The sequence below is a fragment of the Saccopteryx leptura genome, chromosome 2 (assembly GCF_036850995.1).
Source record: "Saccopteryx leptura isolate mSacLep1 chromosome 2, mSacLep1_pri_phased_curated, whole genome shotgun sequence".
Classification (NCBI taxonomy): domain Eukaryota; kingdom Metazoa; phylum Chordata; class Mammalia; order Chiroptera; family Emballonuridae; genus Saccopteryx; species Saccopteryx leptura.
In genome coordinates this window covers 247,765,871-247,787,744 of record NC_089504.1, presented here as the reverse complement: position 1 = coordinate 247,787,744, position 21,874 = coordinate 247,765,871, and the positions used below count along the sequence as shown (strand labels likewise).

At 45.4% G+C, this 21,874-nt stretch overlaps 1 protein-coding gene across 6 annotated transcripts in view; it reads left to right on the top strand.

The window, feature by feature from the left end:
• SBNO1 (strawberry notch homolog 1) overlaps positions 1–14,824 on the top strand; it is a 60,880-nt gene extending 46,056 nt beyond the window's left edge. For all 6 annotated transcript variants that reach the window (XM_066371101.1, XM_066371103.1, XM_066371105.1 and 3 more), the window contains 8 exons: positions 1,670–1,744; positions 2,365–2,511; positions 2,596–2,690; positions 2,785–2,877; positions 7,298–7,435; positions 8,105–8,181; positions 11,736–11,929; positions 14,613–14,824. In XM_066371101.1, the coding sequence (XP_066227198.1) occupies positions 1,670–1,744; positions 2,365–2,511; positions 2,596–2,690; positions 2,785–2,877; positions 7,298–7,435; positions 8,105–8,181; positions 11,736–11,929; positions 14,613–14,755 (962 nt within the window). In that variant the 3' untranslated portion in view covers positions 14,756–14,824. The remainder of the gene's footprint in view (positions 1–1,669; positions 1,745–2,364; positions 2,512–2,595; positions 2,691–2,784; positions 2,878–7,297; positions 7,436–8,104; positions 8,182–11,735; positions 11,930–14,612) is intronic.
• The last annotated feature ends 7,050 nt before the right edge of the window (positions 14,825–21,874 follow it).

Genomic DNA, 21,874 nt, shown 5'->3' with positions numbered 1-21,874 from the left:
GGCCATCTTTGCTCCAATGGAGCCCCGGCTGCGGGAGGGGAAGAGAGAGACAGAGAGGAAGGAGAGGGGGAGGGGTGGAGAAGCAAATGGGCGCCTCTCCTGTGTGCCCTGGCCAGGAATCGAACCCGGGACTCCCGCTCTACCGCTGAGCCAACCAGCCAGGGCCAGTGTACTTTTCTTAATACACTACAGACATCTTTTTGGAGTCAGTAGCTGTGACACTGACACATCTTTAATAGCTGCACAGTGTTCTACAGCTAGCTTACGTCAGTTTCTTTAATCATTCCCTTATTGGATTCGGTTGATTTTTCCCTTGTTTGTCATTACAAACAGTGCTGAAACCATATCTTTCTATACAGTTGTGGTTAAGTGAAACACGGAGTTTTTTCTTGTATTTTTTATTGCATTTTTTTCATATTAATATTGTAGACCTACTTTTGCCCCAGCCTGTAGAGGTGATTTAGGGGGATAGGATGAGTTCCCCAAAGGAGGAGTTTTTGCATAAAGATCTTTGGCTCCACAGTTATTACCCGTAGAACCTAAACAATTTTGAGTGTTCAGCAGAGTGCTACCTGGTTACATGTGTGACTAGTACGTCGTCATGCTATTTTCTCTCACTTCCTTCTTATGTAAGACACCAGTGTTTTTAAAGCTCCATAAACTGCCCTCTCAGTAACAATGCAGAACATGTGAACTGTTATACGTTTTGGGGGGTTTGTTTTGCTTTGTCCATACTGCTGGGTAACATTTGGGAACGAAACATAATTATTTCCTTATTTACACAATTATTGAAAGTAATATTCTGTTACTTGTTCAAAATGTTTAAATTCTGTAGTGACAACTGCATAGTCAAAAATCTGTTGGAGGCCCTGGCCGGTTGGCTCAGTGGTAGAGCGTCGGCCTGGCATGCAGGAGTCCCAGGTTCGATTCCCGGCACACAGGAGAAGCCCCTAGGTGCTTCTCCACCCTTCCCCCTCTCCTTCCTCTCTGTCTCTCTCTTCCCCTCCTGCAGCTGAGGCTCCATTGGAGCAAAGATTGTCCGGGCGCTGAGGATGCTCTGTGGCCTCTGCCTCAGGCACTAGGATGGCTCTGGATGCAACAGAGCAACGCCCCCTGGTGGGCGTGCTGGCTGGATCCCGGTCGGTCGGTCGGGCTCATGCAGGAGTCTGTCTTGACTGCCTCCCAGTTTCCAGCTTCGGAAAAATGCAAAAAAAAAAAAAAATCTGTTGGAAAAATACAATTTTGGAATGAAATGGTAGAACACAGTGTGAGACTTGAGTACTGTAGGATTTTGGAGTGCCTAAGGGTGGGTTCCATTTAATTTGGCTAGTGCACAGATTGTGTCTTTTTTTTGTTGTTTTGAGAGAGGCAGGAAAGAAAAGAAAGGAGAAGCATTAACTTGTACATAGTTGCGTTACTTTCATTGTTTATTGATTCTCATGTGTGCCTTGATGGGGGCACAAGCCAAACCAGTGACCCCTTGCTCAAGCCAGCAACCTGGGGTTTCGAACCTGGGACCTCAGTGTCCCAGGTTGATGCTCTATCCACTGCGCCACCACTGGTCATGCAACACAGGCTGTGTCTTGATGTTAGAATTAATCTAGTTTGATTAGTCAGGTAATAGCCCATTTGGGTTGTTAGGTTTTGTATAAACTTATTTTTTTTACAGATGTACGGCAAGGACTGATAGGAGTTGGCCTGATAAATGTAGAAGATCGCTCAGGAATTCTTACTCTAGATAAAGGTAATGGGGTTTGTTTTGTACACACACATAGCTGTTGCTCCCTCACTGAAGCCTGGTTTGATAGTTATGCCTGTCAGCCTGAAGGGGAAGTGTTGAGTCGTCGTTCTTTGTTTCTGGTCACTGAATGCTCACAGCACTCTGCTGTTTTCTTTCTACCTTGGTGTTCGTAGGGCTACTTTGTTCTGTCTGAACAACAGCACTGCCCAACCCACGTTCCATCTGTGCTCAGCTGTCAGGCTCTTAAAATACCCTGGAGCTCAGACTGGCTCACCTTCCAAACCCCTTAAGACATGCTCATCGCGCAGCCAAAGCTGAGCTTCACTGTCTGCAGCACCTAAAATTCACTAGCTGAGATAGTGTTGGTGCTCTTGTGATAAATTGTGTTCATGCTTTTTTATAAGTGAAGTTGAAGATGTAAAAGTTCAATTCAGTAAGCATCTTTGGGCACGCACTGTAGTTGCACTAGTTGATAAAGTGGAAATGGTCAAATGATAGCTATTTGGGGAACAGTGGTGTTGTGACAAAAGATTTTAAAGGAGAAAGTGAGACTTTGGACTAATCTTAGATAAACTTGAATTGCCAGTTGTGTGTATTAAATGTTTAATGTAATCTTGTTGCAGATTATAACAACATAGGGAAATTCTTAAATAGGATTCTGGGCATGGAGGTGCACCAGCAGAATGCTCTCTTCCAGTATTTTGCAGACACACTCACTGCAGTTGTTCAGAATGCCAAAAAAAATGGAAGATACGATATGGGAATCTTAGGTAAGTGGGAAATCTTTTAAACATTATGTGTATTCCTGGTAAAATGTTCTTTTAACATTTATACATTGCTTTTCCTTGTTTAAGATCTTGGTTCTGGAGATGAGAAAGTGAGGAAAAGTGATGTTAAGAAGTTTCTGACTCCAGGATATTCAACCTCTGGTCATGTTGAGTTATACACGGTAAGTCTGGGAGCCATGCGACATTCAGGTGTGCTGTCCTCTGATAGGCAGGCACAGAAGTGAGTTGGGTTCATGTGTTCTGTTTCTTTTATAGATTAGTGTTGAGAGGGGCATGTCCTGGGAGGAAGCTACCAAGATTTGGGCTGAGCTGACAGGACCAGATGATGGCTTTTACTTGTCACTGCAGGTAAGACTAATTTCCTGACAGTGAGAACTATCCACATACGCATTTTCACTGCCAGCAGTATGATGGTTGGCTTGCTTTGTGCTGATTTTCCAATTATTTTTAGCATTCCCTGGTTTGCTAATTTATCACTATAATTGTGGGTTTTCCCATTTTTTTAATGTATATATGTTTTTTAAAGACTTATTTATTGATTTTACAGAGAAAAGGGAGGGGAACAAAGAAGTATTAACTCATAGTTGCTTCACTGTAGTTGTTCCTTGCTTGCTTCTTGCTTGTTGTATGTGCCTTGACCCAGGGTTTCAAACTGGTTACCTCAGCATTCTAGATCAACGCTCTAGCTATTGTGCCACAACAAGTCAGGAATATTTTCATTTACTGTATTTGAGAGATGTTATTAAATGCACTTTTTGAGTTACTACATATTTTTATTAAATTGAACTTTTTTTTTCTTATAATATAGTGACTTTCTTTAGTCCTAATAAAGCTTTATGCCGTAAAAATTTGTTTTTTGCCTGACCAGGCAGTGAATAGAGCGTCAGCCTAGGATGCTGAGGTCCCAGGTTCAAAACCCTGAGGTTTCCGGCTTCAGTGCAGGCTCACTTAGTTTGAGTGTGGGGTTGCTGGCTTGAGCATGGGATCATAGACGTAATCCCATGGTCACTGGCTTGAAACCCAAGGTTGCTGGCTTGATCAGGGGGTCATTGGCTCTGCTGGAGCCTGCCGGTCAAGGCACATATGAGAAAGCAATTAGTGAACAACTAAGGTGCTACAACTATGAGTTGGGGGCTTCTCATCTCTCTCCCTTCCTGTCTGTCCATCTCTGTTTCTCTCTCTCAAAAAAAGATTTTTCAGTTATTAATCTAACTACATTCTTTAGTATTTGCCCATGGACAGAGAGCTAAGGAGGGGTGTATATGAGTATACCTTTTTCTTTTCTTGGTTTTGGAGAGAAAGTGAGAAGCATTAATTTGTTGTTCTACTTATTTATGCATTCATTAATGGGTTGATTCTTGTATGTGTCCTGACTGGGAATTGAACCCACAACCTTTGCATATCAGGACACTAACCAACTAATCTGCCTGACCAGGGCTATTTATTGATTTTTTTTATTTTTATTTTTGGAAAGAGAGTGAGACAGAATGAGAGAAACAGTTTGTTGTTCCACCCACTCATACTGTCATTGGTTGATTTTTGAGTCTGCTAATTCAGCATGTCAGGACAGCGCTCTAACCAACTGAGCTGCCCGGCCAGGGCTGACTACTTGTGCTTTTTATTTGTAAATGTTTTTGAAGTGACTAGCTGAAAAAGACCTGGTTCAAGATGTAACTGCGTGAAGTAGCGCATCTGTGGTGTTTCTCCAGGCAGGGCCAGACTAAAAGCAAGCTGTCTAGAGCAGGGGTCCTGATTGTTTTCTGTAAAGAAACAGGCAGCAAATATTTTAGGGTTTGCATGCCTTGTATGGTCTCTGCTTTGTGGGTGGTTTGGTTTGTTTTTGTTTTATTTTGCTTTCCTCCTTCTGCTACCTTCCTCACTGTTAAATTTAGGAGCTGCAGGCCAGACTTGGTCCATGCACCTGGTTTACTGGTTGCTGGTCCAAGAGCAAAAGATCTCAAACTGGATCAGGCTCCCAGTAGGGTTTTTGTTTGTTTGAAAATCTTAAGGTAATTGTAGCTTCACGTGAGCTTATAAGAAGTAATCCAGAGAAATTTTTGTACACTTGTTTTTCTTATGGCAATAATTTACAAAACTATGGTATTATATCACAACCAGGATATAGATGCAATTCACCAAATTTTATCCATTTCTCCCTTAGCTGTGATTTTTTTTTTTTTTTTTCATTTTTCTGAAGCTGGAAACGGGGAGAGACAGTCAGACTCCCACATGCGCCCGACCGGGATCCACCCGGCACACCCACCATGGGGCGACGCTCTGCCCACCAGGGGGCGATGCTCTGCCCATCCTGGGCGTCGCCATATTGCAACCAGAGCCACTCTAGCGCCTGAGGAAGAGGCCACAGAGCCATCCCCAGCGCCCGGGCCATCTTTGCTCCAATGGAGCCTTGGCTGCGGGAGGGGAAGAGAGAGACAGAGAGGAAAGCGCGGCGGAGGGGTGGAGAAGCAAATGGGCGCTTCTCCTGTGTGCCCTGGCCGGGAATCGAACCCGGGTCCTCCGCACGCTAGGCCGACACTCTACCACTGAGCCAACCGGCCAGGGCCTTAGCTATGATTTTGATGGTCCATGTAGGGGATTGGTTCTTGTTTTATTGCCAGAATTTAAAATGCTGGTGAGTTTCAATGAAAGTACTGATGCCCAGTGTTCCTGAGTGAAGGGATGTGGTAACATTGGCCCTTTGTTACTTCTAGTGGGTGACTGGATGGGAGGATGGTGCCCGGAGCAGGGCCCTGTCCTAGGAAGGCGCACCGCTCTATGTTCCAGATGGGTTATGTTAAGGAAACCACATCAGAGTCACTGTTATTTCCTGGGTGTTGTGATAGCTTATCATACAGTAAATTAGCTTGACCCTACCAAGTCAGATCACACTGTTATTTGCTTGAAACATTGTGCTTTCTGTGTAATAAGTTTATTGAATGTTTTACGTCAGTCAACTTATAAAAAAAATTGAATTTTTTTTTTTTTTTTCCAGAGACAGAGAGAGGGATAGACAGGGACAGACAGACAGGAACGGAGAGATGAGAAGCATCAATCATTAGTTTTTCATTGCGTATTGCAACACCTTAGTTGTTCATTGATTGTCTTCTCATATGTGCCTTGACTGCGGGCCTTCAGCAGACCGAGTAACCCCTTGCTGGAGCCATAGACCTTGAGTCCAAGCTGGTGAGCTTTTGCTCAAACCAGATGAGCCCGCGCTCAAGCTGGCGACCTCGGGGTCTTGAACCTGGGTCCTCAGCATCCCAGTCCAATGCTCCATCCACTGCACCACCGCCTGGTCAGGCAAAAAAAATTGAAATTTTAACTTTCACAGTAACCATTGTTTTTTAGACTGCAGAATTAAATAAACAATGTTTGAAATCATGTTTGTTTTTTTTTCATTCAGTGAGAGGAGGGGAGGCAGAGACAGACTCCCATATGCACTGGGACCGGGATCCACTCGGCATGCCCACTAGTGGGTGATGTTCTGCCCATCTGGGGTCCCTGTTCCGTTTGCTCAGCAACTGAACTCTTAGGCCTGAGATAGAGGCTGTGGAGCCACCCTCAGTGCCCGGGGCCAACTTGCTCTAATTGAGCCGTGGCTGCAGAAGGGGAGGAGGAGGAGAGAGAGAAAAGCCAGAGGGGGAGGGGTGGAGAAGCAGATGGGCGCTTCTCCTTCCTATGTGTCCTGGCTGGGAATTGAGCTCAGAACATCCATATACCGGGCTGACGCTCTACCACTGAGCCAAACGGCCAGGGCCATTTCAAATCATTTGAGCAAGTAAAAAGACAAAGGATATTTAATATATACATGGAAAGAAAAGTAGAATATTAAGTCTTTTATCAGTGTTAGCATGACCTTAATATAAAAACTTAATTGCTCAGCAAAGTATTCATGCTGTAAAGGAGCTGGGAGAATGTCTTTACTTTGAAACTTCTTTCAGTTTTTTCCAGTGATTATTGCTTAGTCGTTCACCATTCTTTACAGGAGATACTAATTTTCTGATCTTATTTTTTAATTGAATGGGGCTTTTTATAACTCCTTCTTCCTAGGATTTTTCTCTTCTAGGATTTTTTATTTGTATAAGTTTCATCATCTGTCTAGTGCACCCATTTTTTCCACATCTGCCTACACTGTTAGGCTATGTCTGCGCATCCTTCTGGCTTTCCCCACCCAGCTCCGCTATTCGCAGGTGGTCGTGGAACACCTCATTTCACCCTTCAGCAGCCATCGGAGGAGGGAGCTGTGATGGCTGCAGTGAACTCAGATCAAAATCATTACCTTGGAGGTTTTATTTTATTGTAACTTGAACAATAATTTTTTTTTTTACACATCTTTTTATTATGAAAAATTTTAGACACATAGTAGAGGTAGGAGAATTTTCTTGTGAAGACCTTCATACCCACTCTATTGACTCAGCTCACACATCTCTGAGGCTGTTTGGGCTGTGAGTCAGGTACAGGGACTAGAACATGCAAAGTGTCTCCACTCAATGTTTATTCTTCTAAAGCTAATTTAGTACAATTTTCTAAAGCATGTCTTCAACCTTGCTCAGAATTATGCTATGCTGGCCTTCAATTTGAAGAGACTACGGCAAACTCCATTATGCGGCTGGTGTTGGCCTCTGCCCAGGTCTGTGCTCATGTGCTCATGTGCTCGTGTTTGGCACTGCAGTGTTCAGAGGTCCTGTGGGCTCGTTATGACACCACAGCTGGCATGTGTTAGCGTATGTAGTAACCAATCTTTATACTTCTTCGCTTTTTTTACTAGATAAGGAACAACAAGAAAACAGCCATCTTAGTTAAAGAAGTGAACCCAAAAAAGAAGCTTTTCTTAGTTTATAGACCAAATACTGGGAAACAGCTCAAATTAGAAATTTATGCTGATCTAAAGAAGAAATATAAGAAGGTATTTTTTTTCATTTGTACACTATGCTATTTATAAGTAATTGTTTTGTAATAACACTAAAACTATTTAGAAGAACTTTGTGTTTCTGTACAAAATTAATTTTAATTTTTCCTTTTTGATAACTGAAAAGTGGTTTTCAGAAAGAAATTTTGTCAGGTTTTGTTATATTAATATTCTAGTCTTAATATCTACTATTGAGAAACCTGTAAAATGATTATTTAAAATAGCTTGTGTTGTCAGGGAAAAAAGCTTTCACCAAAATTAAAAGTTTTAAATAAAGGAAAGATGTGCCAGGCTGGTAATTTTCCCAGCAACTCTTGGTTTTCTTATGAACTGCTTTGTTTATATGTTTCATTGATTTCTAGAAAAACAGTAAATGACATGTTTGTCCTAACATTAATCATGTTACTGTTTTATCATTAGTGTTACCTTAAACTATCATTCTGCTAGCCATTGTCACTTGGAAACAATTATAATTAAGCTGGCAGTTTGATAAATTTTGTACATGAGAAAGCTCATGACAGAACTTTATACTTGTTGCTTAGATGCAGCCTCAGCAGCAAGGGCCAGGCTGCCTGTATACAGATGATTTTCAGTTGGCTTTACAGACCAGGTCAGGTCTGTTTAAAACAACCCTGTTTCAATGGAGTTTTTGTCTTACTCTCGCAGGTGGTCTCGGATGATGCCCTGGTTCACTGGTTAGAGCAGTATAATTCATCTGCAGACACCTGCACTCATGCTTATTGGTTAGTATTTTATATTTCTCACCATATTTTCCACAGTGTACTCAGGACTTAATTAACTTGCCTCTGCTCTGTAGTGCTGTGCCCTGTAAGTACATGAGAACATCCTCTGTTATTGAGTGTGGCGCCTTCAGTCAGCGGAACTTGGGGGCTCTGTGTGGACCACGCGCTGGAGCTGTCCCTCTGCTGCTCTCTGCGCCATTGTTACTGCTGGCCAGTGTCTGGTGGCAGTGACTTCAGCATCCTCCTTAAGTGTTAAGACTTACTTTTTCTCCCTTCTTTCCATTGTCTTTCTTTACTTTTGTCTTTCTTTTTTCTCTTTAAAAAGCTTTCCTGGGCCCTGGCCGGTTGGCTCAGCGGTAGAGCGTCGGCCTGGCGTGTGGGGGACCTGGGTTCGATTCCTGGCCAGGGCACATAGGAGAAGCGCTCATTTGCTTCTCCACCCCCACCCCCCTCCTTCCTCTCTGTCTCTCTCTTCCCCTCCCGCAGCCAAGGCTCCATTGGAGCAAAGATGGCCCGGGTGCTGGGGATGGCTCCTTGGCCTCTGCCCCAGGTGCTAGAGTGGCTCTGGTCGCGGCAGAGCGACGCCCCAGAGGGGCAAAGCATTGCCCCCTGGTGGGCGTGCCGGGTGGATCCCAGTTGGGCGCATGCGGGAGTCTGTCTGACTGTCTCTCCCCGTTTCCAGCTTCAGAAAAATACAAAAAAAAAAAGTAAAAAAGCTTTCCTGGTGTCCCTAATCAGCTTTCTTTTGAAGGCTAGGGAATTTTTAGAAGACCATAGAGATGTGAATAGCTAATAGCACCAGAAAGCTTTGTTGTTGAGCCCCGGGCTGACCCTGCTGTGCCGGTGGTGTGCTCTTGCAGGTCATGATGCTGTGCCCCTTACAGTGCTCCTCTCAGGACCATGTGTAGGGTGTTAATACTCTGCAGGTCTTAGTTCTCTTCCATGTTTTCTTCTTCACTAACTTGTTAATGGGGTATCTGGCTCACTTTATGAAAGGAATATAAGATACAGAGGGCCCTGGACAGGTAGTTCAGTTGGTTAGTGCATCATCCTGATGCACCATGGTTGAGGGTTTGAACTCTGGTCAGGGCATATATAAGAATCATCCAGTGAATGCATAAATAAGTGGAACAAATCAGTGTTTGTCGTTCTCTCCCCCTCTCCCACCATCTCTCCCTCTCCCCTTCCTCTCTCAAAATCAGTAAATAAAAACTTAACCTGATTGGTAGTGGCACAACAGATAGAACATAGACCTGGGACACTGCAGACCCAGATTCGAAACCCCAAGGTTCCCAGCTTGAGTGTGGGCTCATTTGGATTGAACCCAAAAGTCTCTGGCTTAAGCAAGGGGTCACTTGCTCCACTGGAGCCTCCCAGTCAAGGCATATATGGGAAGGAAGTGAATAAACAACTAAAGTTCCACAATAAAGAATTGATGCTTCTCATCTCACTTCCTGTCTCTGTCCCTCTCTGTTCATGTCTCTCTCAGTAAAATAAACCATGAATTTTATCTAGGTTTTTAAATTTTTATTTTATTTTTACACATATGTAGGTAGGTGAATGTATTTAGAATAAATTAATGCAGTTGGAAATTAACTTAGGAATGTCTGACCTGCGTTGGCACAGTTGATAAAGCATTGACAGAATGCTGAGGATTGCCCAGTCAAGACATGTACGAGGCCCTGGCCGGTTGGCTCAGCGGTAGAGCGTCAGCCTGGTGTGCGGGGGACCGCGTTCGATTCCCGGCCAGGGCACATAGGAGAAGCGCCCATTTGCTTCTCCACCCCCGCCCCCCCTCCTTCCTCTCTGTCTCTCTCTTCCCCTCCCGCAGCCAAGGCTCCATTGGAGCTAAGATGGCCCGGGCGCTGGGGATGGCTCCTTGGCCTCTGCCCCAGGTGCTAGAGTGGCTCTGGTCGCGGCAGAGCGACCCCCCCGGAGGGGCAGAGCATCGCCCCCTGGTGGGCAGAGCGTAGCCCCTGGTGGGTGTGCTGGGTGGATCCCGGTCGGGCGCATGCGGGAGTCTGTCTGACTGTCTCTCCCCGTTTCCAGCTTAAGAAAAATACAAAAAAAAAAAAAAAAAGACATGTACGAGAAGCAACTACTGCAAGTTGATGCCTCTCACTCCTCTACCTTTGTTCTCTCTCTAAAATTAATAAATAAAATCTTTAAAAAAAAAGAAAGTAATTAGAAATCCCTTCAAGATAAAATATTTCTAAAAGTTAACCTACAAAAATCTTCTCTAAAACATTTGCTTTGAGTTTTAGCAAGTAGAATGCTCTGATACTATATATTCATCTTGAATTAATCCTGGAAAGGTATTTTTATTGAATTATGAAAGTAATTTTAACCATATATTCTGATACGTCAAAATGACATCACAGATTTTTATAAATTCATACATGCTTTTATCTTTTTTTTTTTTTTTTTAATTTACTGAGGCCTTTCCCACTTACCTGAGCTACTACGGGAATACTGGCAGGATTATTTTATAAGCTAGCACTAATGTAGTAATACCCACAGTATACTAATGGACGTTAAAGTGACAAAAGCTTAAATGAGTATCAGAATCTGTAAGTTGGCCTTTTTTTTTTTTTTTAATTTTATTTTTTTCTATTATTTTTTTTTTCATTTTTCTGAAGCTGGAAACGGGGAGGTAGTCAGACAGACTCCCGCATGCGCCCCACCGGGATCCACCCGGCATGCCCACCAGGGGGCGATGCTCTGCCACTCTGGGGCGTCACTCTGTTGCATTCAGAGCCGTTCTAGTGCCTGAGGCAGAGGCCACAGAGCCATCCTCAGCACCCGGGCAATCTTTGCTCCAATGGAGCCTTGGCTGTGGGAGGGGAAGAGAGAGACAGAGAGGAAGGAGAGGGGGAGGGGTGAAGAAGCAGATGAGCGCTTCTCCTGTGTGCCCTGGCCGGGAATCGAACCCGGGACTCCTGCACGCCAGGCCAACACTCTACCGCTGAGCCAACCGGCCAGGGCCGCAGAGTTGGCCATTTTATAGGGAGTCAGGCTCCAGACATAACTAATTTTAAAAATCAGTAGCGATGCCTGACCAGGGGGTGGTGCATTGGATAGAGTGTCGGACTAGGATACAGAGGACCCAGGTTCAAAACCTCGAAGTCACTGGATTGAGCGTGGGATCATAGACATGACTCCATGGTTGCTAGCTTAAACCCAAAGGTTGCTAGCTTGAGCAAGGGGTCACTCGCTCTGCTGTAACAACCCCCCCCCCCAATCAAGGTGCATATGAGATAACAATCACTGAACAACTAAGGAGATGCAACAAAGAATTGATGCTTCTTATCTCTCCGTTCCTGAGTGACTGTCTCTGTCTATCCCTCTCTCTGTCTCTGTCTCTCTTGGCCAAAAATAAAAATAATCGGTAGTGATAATTTACCTTTGGAAAGGGTAATTCAGCACGTCAAGGGATTGTAATCTAAGAAACTGTCACTAACAGCAGATGATCTTAGGGTATTTTTCACTTGAAATTTGAGTACACTGAACCTTTTGTGTGTGTATGTGTGTAAATATTTTCCTCCTCCTTCTAGGCGTGGCAATTGCAAAAAAGCGAGCTTGGGATTGGTTTGTGAAATAGGCCTTCGCTGCCGCACGTATTATGTGTTGTGTGGCTCCGTGCTGAGCGTCTGGACAAAGGTGGAGGGTGTTCTAGCATCCGTCAGTGGCACAAACGTGAAGATGCAGATAGTTCGGCTGAGAACGGAGGACGGGCAGCGAATTGTGGGTGAGTCATTTTCATTGACAGTTTTGAATTGAGCTCTGGAGGAAAGTCAGATTTCGTTGTTTTTATTTCTCTTCTTACATCTTAGAATCTGTTTTGTGTTTTTTTTTTTACAGGGACAGACAAGAACAGAGAGATGAGAAGCATCAATCATTAGTTTTTTTGTTGTGCATTGCAACACCTTAATTATTCATTGATTGCTTTCTCATACGTGCCTTGACCGCGGGCCTTCAGCAGACCGAGTAACCCCTTGCTTGAGCCAGTGACCTTGGGTCCAAGCTGGTGAGCTTTGCTCAAACCAAATGAGCCTATGATCAAACTGGCGAACTTGGGGTCTTGAACCTGGATCCTCAGCATCCCAGTCTGACGCTCTATCCACTGAGCCACCACCTGGTCAGGCTACACTCTGTTTTTAAAAAGTTGAGCCGAGCCTGACCAGGCGGTGGCGCAGTGGATAGAGCGTTGGACTGGGATGCGGAGGACCCAGGTTCGAGACCCCGAGGTCGCCAGCTTGAGCACGAGCTCATCTGGTTTGAGCAAAAGCCCCCCAGCTTGAACCCAAGGTCGCTGGCTCCAGCAAGGGGTTACTCGGTCTGCTGAAGGCCCACGGTCAAGGCACATATGAGAAAGCAATCAATGAACAACTAAGGTGTTGCAACACGCAATGAAAAACCAGTGATTGATTCTTCTCATCTCTCTCCATTCCTGTCTGTCTGTCCCTGTCTATCCCTCTCTCTGACTCACTCTGTCTCTGTAAAAAATAAAGAAATAAAAAAGAACTAAAGAGAAAATGTTGAGCTGAGTTAAGCCTTTGATTAGACATTGCCGATTCTGGTTTGAAATTCTGAGGTGGTCTTTAATTTCATGTTACTCCTGCGTCCCTTCCCCCCCCCCTTTCTCCCTTACTCCCCTACTCCCCCTACCCCTTTCCCTTCCCCCTTTTCATCCTGCCTTCTTTCCCCTTTCCCCCCGTCTCCCATGGCCATTCGTGCAGACTCTCTGGTGTGAAGACTAGGCTGAGCCGCAAGTCCAGGACTGTGTGAAGTCTGCCGTGTTACATTTATGGAGCCAGATGGAGACTGGAGCCCCTAGCCCCTGCCCAGAGGGTAGACAGGGTCCTGTAGGGTAGGGCTTGCTCTTGCTACCACTTGCCCACTCTGGGCTTCCCGGTACCTGCCAGGCAGGCGCTTTCCCCACCGCCTGGTCTCCAGGTTATTTGCAGCAGCCCTCCTCTGTCACTGCTTGCAGATTGGCAGCCTGTAGCCAGTTAATCCAGGAACAGTTTCTTGACCCTTACGTATTTTTGTCATATGTGCCTTGATCGGGGGGGCTACAGCAGACCGAGTGACTCCTTGCTCGAGCCAGCAACCTTGGGCTGAAGCTGGTGAGCTTTGCTCGAATCAGAGGAGCCTGCACTCAAGCTGGTGACCTCGGGGTCTCAAACCTGGGTCTTCTGCGTCCCAGTCCGACGTTCTATCCAATGCACCACCGCCTGGTCAGGTCCTTACGTATTTTTGGATGCAAGTTTTCATTTAAATTAGTTGCTAACATTTAAAATTCAAAACCTTGGATTTTCTTCATCTTTTAAAATTTTTTTATTTTTTATTTAGTAAGAGGAGGGGAGTCGGAGACATATTCCTGCATGCGCCGACCGGAATCCATCTAGCAAGCCCACTAGAGGGCGATGCTCTGCCCATCTGGGGCCCTTGCTTCATTGCAGCCAGAGCCATTTTTTTTTAGACTTTATTTATTTATTATAGAGAGGGGAGAGAGAGAAGGGGGGAGGAGCAGGTAGCATCAACTCCCATATGTGCCTTGACCAGGCAAGCCCAGGGTTTTGAACTGGCAACCTCAGTGTTTCCAGGTTGATGCTTTATCCACTGCACCACCACAGGTCAGGCCAGAGCCATTTTTTTTAGCACCTGAGGCGGAGCCATGGAGCCATCCTCAGCGCCCGGGCCAGCTCACTCCAATCGAGCCTTGGCTGCAGGAGGGGAAGAAGACAGAGAGAGAGAGAGAGAGAGAGAAGCAAGAGGGGGAGGGGTAGAGAAGCAGGTGGGTGCTTCTCTTGTGCACCCCGACCCCATTTCTACCTGGAAGGTGTCTAAGGCTTCTAACCCAGGACAGTGTTTCCATCAGCATTTGGGTTTGCAGCCTCAACTCTATTTTTTTCGGAACATTAGTTTCTGCTAAAAGAAAGTGGTGTTTGCACATGTTTGGGAGCTGCAAAGAGATGTGAAGGTACTGCACTTGACCTCCTTTCTTCCATCAAAAAGGTGTTAGGGCCCTGGCTGGATAGCTCAGTTGCTTAGAACATCGTCCCAGGACACCAAGGTTGCAGGTTTGAACCCCAGTCGGTACTACAGGACTAAGTAGAACAACAAATGAATGCTCACCCCTCCCCCGTCTCTCTTTCACTCTCTCTGTCCTCATCTGTTTCTTTAAAAATCAATAAAAAAGAAAGGTGTGACACGAAGACACATGCATACGTTCAGGTATTTGTGGGTAACACTGCTGAGGAATCAGGTTTCTTCTGAAAGAGCCGTTTGGTTATTCGGTATTTGTTTAGTTATGTGGAGTCTTTGTTACACTTACTATTTTGCCTTATTCGAAATTTGCTGTGCAGTGTCAGTTACTGTGCTTTAACCTGATTGCAGCCTTTAAAAATTCTTGTTTCTGATGGCAGGTTTGATCATCCCTGCAAACTGCGTGTCTCCTCTTGTGAACCTCCTGTCAACTTCCGACCAGTCTCAGCAGCTTGCGGTCCAGCAGAAGCAGCTCTGGCAGCAGCGTCACCCCCAGAGCATCGCCAGCTTGAGCAGCGCATGAGGACGGACAGGTTGCAGCATGGATGGATCTGAAATGCTGTTGAAGCGTATCATTTGCATAAAAATCAGGGACAGTTTCCAAAGAATTACAATTTTTTTTCAGTTGTGTTCTCTCTAGTTAATTTTTTTTGGGAATAAGGACGAACCTGGAAATAGATAGCAAAGCTGAAAATCCACAGCGCCGATGGTGGTACAGATGTCTTTCCTTTTTGCTTTGCCCATGGTACTCCCCACATGCTTCTCCTCGGGAGCAGAGGGGCATGTGCGCGTGTGTCTGTCTGTCTGTCTGTGAGTTTGTTAAAGGCGACAAGCCACAATAGGTTTAAAAATGCTTGGAACTTCCCAAACTGGCTTTATGTTCCACAGTGCTCAGGGTTAACGCAGGACATCCATGCCATTGCTGTGGGAGTTCTCCCCGGATGCATGTGTTTTGGGTCTATAAATAAGAAAATATATATTGTTTTCTTTTCCCAACTTATTAAACACTAGGTTTATTAGAGCATGAAACGAAAGGTTGCGCATCACGCACTTGGGTTCTTTTCTAGTTTCTGTTCTGACAGTGCATGTCTCTGGAAGCATGCGTAAATGAGGTTAGCAGACATGGAGAGAAATGTGTGTAGGTGTATGGCATTGGCCACTGCATCTTGATAGTATTCAGACCTGGGTATTGCTTCTGACCCTGTGACCCTCCCCACCCCGTTCTTCCTGCCCCAGGTTTCTTGTTAAGGTGATAGGACAAACATTTTTCTTTTTGTGATAAAACTCTTACGAAGTTAATTTTAATGTGTTAATAGTATTCCTAATGAATGCTGCAAAAATGGCTACAAGCCTGCATTTTTTCAGAATTCCATTTTCCTTAACTTAAGATAGTTTTAGAAAGGCTTTCATCTTGCCGATTCTTTTTTTTACGGCATTGTCCTAATTTGTCACTTATAAAGAACCCATACTTGAGTTGTAAAGTAGTCAGTGAGGAAACACTTGAGGCTTCTACTGTATGTTTATTTCTTATTGTTACCCAGTAACTTGAATATTGTTTAATGTGTTGTAAGACATTATAGAGTTTATCTCAAGCTGTTAAAAATGGTAATGTACAAATGTGAATAGACACTTATCTATAACATGGGTAAGTTTTGTTTCGCCTATAATAGATGTTTTATAAAAACAAGTGAGGGGGCAATTGGTCTTTTTGTTTCCTTTTTTTCCCCCCCTTTTGCTTGCACAGGTTGCACTATTGAAAAATTGAGATTGTATAAACCTGGCGGAAAGCGCAAGATGCCACAGTCTTGTAGATGTCAAATAAAAAGTTATCACCCTAACCAGAAGTGGACTCTTGTTTAGGCCTCACCCCTCCAGAAGTAGTCTGTGGCGGGGGTCTGCTGAGCCCGGGTTTGGCTCAGCGGTTTTGGCTTCATACCTCCCCCTCCAAATTGAGATGGTGTTGAGAAAGGGGGAAAGGGACAGTTACCTTGGAATGTTTCTCAAGTTGAATCGTTTTCCATTGTTGCTTTTTAGACTTCTCTGAGAGGTGGCTGGAATGAGTGAGAAGAGCTGGGGCTCTTGTCCCCTGGGGTTTGGTTCAGCCTGAGTCCAGCTATGTCAGGTTTACTGTAGACGTCCTTTCCCTGGGTTCGTTTGCTGCGGATTCCTAAAAGAACAAATGGAGAATCATTTCTGGGATTTTGTTTTTGTTTGGTTTTTTTGCATATTTTGCCCAATGGATGCAACTTTTATCCTCAGTCTAGTCCTATGTCAGGCATTGGTCAGTACGAATGTCATCCACTGTCCCTTGTTGGGGCCACTAGACCCGACTGGCAGCCAAAAGCAGAATTGCTCCACCTGCAGCAAAAACTTCTCAGGTGTTCTGTGTCTTAGCCAGGCATCCAGTGTGCTCCCATCAAACACTGAGGTGACAGAGCCAGGGAGGAAGGTGGACTCTCACAGGCTGTTGGCCCGACTTCCTTTTTCAGTATGGGGTATCGAGCAGGCTGGTTTTTCCCCGGCCGCATCAGGGTGAAGATTCTTTAGCATGCTGTTTAGTTGACCCCACAGTTCATGACGTAATGTTTGCTCTTGGAATAGCCACCTGATACAGAGGGCCAAATGGATGTTCCGTTCTTGGTAGAACAGCTTTGTTTTGCTTTTTAAAGATGAAGTTCAGAAATAAAGCCTCTGAAAACTCAAAGCAGTCCTCAAAAAGGCAGCAGTGTAAACGGACGGGGAGCTCCGTTACCGTGGGCCCTTGCCCTGTATGGGATGACGCTCACCTGAGCCTGCTGCCCATCCCTCTTTCTGGAGGAGGGCATGTGGACTTTTATAATCTGCCCTTAGCTACGTCAGCAGGTTTAGGTTGGCCAGCATAGGAAAAACCAGCTTTCAAGGCCCTCCTCTGTCACAAAAATCAAGTCTTCACAACAGCTCACTTCTTCGAGCAGGGCCATGTACTTCAGGCTCTGAAGGCCTCCTCTGAGCCCCGGGGAGCCCCGCAGGAGCCCGTGAGGCCTCTGCAATGCCTCCTCTCCCTTTTTAGCAATAGGACTGAGCACAAAGGTTTGATTGTAAATCACGTTAAGTGTTTTCAGAGTTTACAGAGTTTATGCTGAAAACCACTTCCCGAGTCCAGCACTGCTCAGATGCTATCTCAGGGGAATTAGTGTCCCCCTAATTTAGCAATCTCTGTACTACAAGGTCTCTCTCTGCAGTTCAGTAGGACTGTCCAGATAGGTGTCAATAATGTGAATTCCTAAAGGTATTAAAGTAGTTCTTGAAACACAATTTGATCAAAAAGTAACCCGTCTTAAAGCAGTTTTCCTTTTTTTGCTGCTAAATGGCAGATACCCTCTTTATTATCTTTTCCTTCTTCTCGTACATGTTAGCAGGGTCCTGTGTCCAAAGGAATGTCAGTAGTGTGTGTTTGTGTGTGCGTGTACATATATTTATTGCAATCCAATTAATTCACTTCAGGAACTGTTCTGGGTTTCAACAATAAACCTTTTAATTTTATTTTGCCTCATCTGCAAAGGTAAAAAGGTCTAGATTACCAAGCTCCAGGGAAATATAGTATTTTCAAGGCAGAGTTTTCTTCTGGCTGGTGCCCTTGGGGCACTCACTCGCTAATGGCCATATGATACTATGTGACAGCTTGTAGCAGGCTTGGCAAGAGGGGAGCAGGTCCGCATGCACAAGCTGTTTAGCAGAGCCTTTTCCTCCTCTACTTCCCAGTTTAGCGGGGCAGGGGTAGATTAAAAATAATTGATGCATCTCAACTTATGAAAGGAGCAGAGACATTATTTTTCCTTCAGGTTCTTTTCTTGATACAAGATTAAGAGGGGAGGTCCTTATTCAGATACTTGTCATTTTTAGAATACACCCGAGTGATACTTGATAGTTTCCAAGAATGGTGCCGCGTAAGAGTCATTGTTAGGCCAGAGTCCAGTCAGCGCATGTTTGGTTAGCTCCAGCGTCCCAGGGATGGCAGCAGCCACTGTGCTGATGGGCGTTGTGGATGGCCCTTCCTTTGTCCGTCTGGGGTCTCCCCGCGAACACCGTGCCCATGCGCACACACTGCGTGCACTCAGCTGCAGAAGGGCGCAGGTAGGCCGGTCTGCACAGCTGCCTCGGTGGGCGGGGAGCTCCTGTGGATAGCTAGCTGCTGCCGTCTTGCACAAGCGCAGTGTCTTGGGAGTGAAGCAAACACATCTAGATACCCACAGCTGAAGCTAGCTAGTAAATTCTTTCTTCCCAGTCCTTGAGGTGAAATCCAAAGCGCACCTTCTAATTTTATGCTGTACTTATATATATGTACATAAATGTATATACATAGAAATGTTGAGTCTTTTGAATTCTATGTAAATATTCCTTGTAAATTGGGGCCCCTACTAGCTGTTCCTGTTCCCCCTTTTCCTCTTTCCTTCAATTCTATTTATTCTTTTCTTGACTTCCCATATGGGGCATCTTATTTTTTTTTTTAATGTAGAAAAGTATGGAAATTTCTTAGCTGAATTTATTTACGTGTTTTCAAATTTAGTTTTGCATCTTTGCTATGAATTCTGATGTGTGTTTTGTGTTATTTTTTCAACATGCTTGATTGTGTTTTGCATTTTTATTACAGATTTCTACTGTGTGCAATGCATTGTATTGGGGGGGTGTATGTGAGTGCAATTTCTGATACTGTCATTATATGACTAGTTATGCTCATTTGTGTTGTTCTTTGGAAGCTATAGTGAGCCTGATGTTTTCCAAGACTTCCTTTAAGCTCCTCTAACTTCTTCAGTGCACCTGGGATCAGGGTATCTCTTCAGTAAATGCACATGCCCTACCCTTCAGTGCAGGTCTCCAGGCCTGCGCCAGGTTCCTCATCTGTGGCCCTGCGGCTAGGAGGAGAGTCTCGCAGGCCTGGGCAGTGATTTGTGTCTGGCTGCCACTGTTGCAGATTTTCTGTTTAACCTATGAGTCATCATCAGAAACGTACTTTGCAAGGAGCGCAGGTAATCTGCTTCTGCTCTCTTTTTAAAGAGATTGAAGCAAACGGGGAGATGGGCCCAGCAACACGTCCTTGTCCATGTTGACAGGTGATGCTAGACGGTGTTCTTTAAGGAACACTTTTCCTCCCTGAGAACAGCAAAACTGCAGTGGAGGTTTCCATAATCCTTCAGGCCCCAGGTAGACTCTGTGCTGAGGGTAAAACAGGCAGTTCACTGATGGTTAGTGCTGGCTGTAGGGAGGCCCCGGGGTGGCACGGGAACCCACACAGCAGGGCTTGTCACCTAGGAGGCAGACACTAGGTTTTTACGTACAAATTTTGCACCTTGAAGAAAAAGTTCCTCCGTAACTTTCAGGAAAGATTGCCGTGAGCATTTCATGGGCCTTTTCATTCATGAACATGTTTCATTTATTGCTGTTGAACTTGTTAGACTTATTTGAAATTTCAAATTTGCCTGTATTTTGGGTAAATCCTGGGAGCCTGACGTGTCATGGAGTAGGGCCTATGAGAGATGCTCTGTGCGCCCCTCCTGCCTCTGCTGGCTTTCCTCCTCTAGGGCCCGCCTGCTGAGTGGTTAACTGCGCTTGTGGCCCTGTGGCAGGGCACAGGCAAGCCAAGACCTCCCTTCAGTGTAGCTGAGCAAGGGACCAGCCTGGGGAAGTTGTGGCCTGAAGGTCCCTTTTGCTTTCCCAGTGACCCTGCCCCGAGGGCCTTTTTGTTAGGACAGTATTTTGGCACTGAAGAAGATAGAGAAGCTTGAGCGTTCTCTCTTCCACTTTTTATGGGGGGAGGCAGAGAGCTTGTTTTCTACTTAGCAGCACATTGACGTCTCACCGTCATCAGACAATAAAAATCATCCTTCCTGTGGTTTATACTGAACTTGCAAACTACTGATGTTATGTTTCAATAACCACTTGTGTCTACCATCGCCCATGAGAGGTGGGAAGAGGTACGAGGTATCTCTGCAATAAAACTTCTGCCAGGTTCTACCTCCGCTGAGCCAAGGACACTTCCTCCTTTAGTAACCTGACATGGTGCGTCTTGAGACAACACGATAGAGTCCAAAGACAATTTGAAACAAAGGTGGATGTAAAACTCTTTGGATTGTTTCATTTCCTTCTCTTCTCTCATTTTTTTTAAAGTCTTCCTCTTTGATACCGCTACTCTGTTTGAATGTCTGTCTGTCGGTATGTGAAGGGGTCGCACTGTTCTAATACTGCACTGCTCTGCCCAGCCTTCCGTGGTAACCGGGACCCAGCGTCTGGAAACAACTGTTCTCACCATCCCATGTGTGTAACTCTGCAGATTGGGTCTCATGCAATAACAATGTATCCGGCTGCATTTAGCGAGGTTTACCCTTGCAAGTAAAAAATGATCAACCATGAAGCGTAACAAAATGTGTATTTAGTTGTTGTCTTTTTTTGTTTTGTTTTTTTTTTTTGGGGGGGGGGTTGTTTTGTTTTTCTTTTTTTGTAAGATTCTTAAATAAATTAAACCGGCTAATACACTTCTCCTCTCTGTGTTTTCTTTGTCCGGGTTCTGAGCTGGGTCAGTGCCAACACGCTCACCTAGAGGGCAGCTTTGACGTGGCCTTGTCCGTAAAGCAAGTTGTAGACTTCTCGGGTTGCAGGTAAAATGGAACCCAGCCCTCGGCTGAGCAATTGGGACTGTAGGCCCAGGCTGAACTCCTGCCTCGGACTGTCCACTGCTAGGGACACTCAGGTCACCTGGTGTCTTCCCTGAAAAAATACCGCCAAGCAAGGATAGCCACTAGTGTTGGAGGACTTGGGGTATGAGGCTGATTATTTATTTATGTATATGTATTTTTCTGAAGTTGGAAACGGGGAGGCAGACAGACTCCCGCATGCGCCCAACTGGGATCCACCTGGCATGCCCATCTGGGGCATTGCTCTGTCGCAACCAGAGCCACTCTAGCACCTGAGGCAGAGGCCACAGAGCCATCCTCGGCACCTGGGCCAACTTTGCTCCAATGGAGCCTCGCTGGCTACGGGAGGGGAAGAGGGAGACAGAGAGGAAGGAGATGGGGAGGGGTGGAGGAGAAGCAGATGGGTGTTTCTCCTGTGTGCCCTGGCCGGGAATCGAACCCGGAACTCCGGCACGCCAGGCCGACACTCTACCACTGAGCCAACCAGCCAGGGCCTATGAGACTGTTTAAAATCCATTCCTGGTGTTGAGCAGCCATCCAACCCGTGACTCTTAAGATTTAAGCTCTGCTTATGAGAAAACAGGCTGATGTCGATAGCTAGGTGGGAAGTAAGTGCCGCGTGGATGCCAGACCCTGCTGAGTGCCCTCGGTCCAGTGTCTGCTGTCCTCCAGTGTTCAGGTGACATCATGGTCCTAAGCTACAAGAGTCCTTTCAGTTTCTCATTTTTGTGCCGTCGGTACCTGTACTTAATACTCATTTATTAAGTGTTTAATAAGTAACTGCTATTGTCTAGCATTAGCTTTGGGCCACATGCCATCCCCAGGAATGATATCTCATGAGTAGTGATTCCAGGGTCACAGACAGTACACAGGTGAGCAGGTTGTTTCCTGGTCCTGGGAGTTCAGAAGCAGGCAGCAGGAATGCTACATGGGGGCCCTAGGGTGGGAGCAGCCACAGTGCCAGCCCTGGCTTG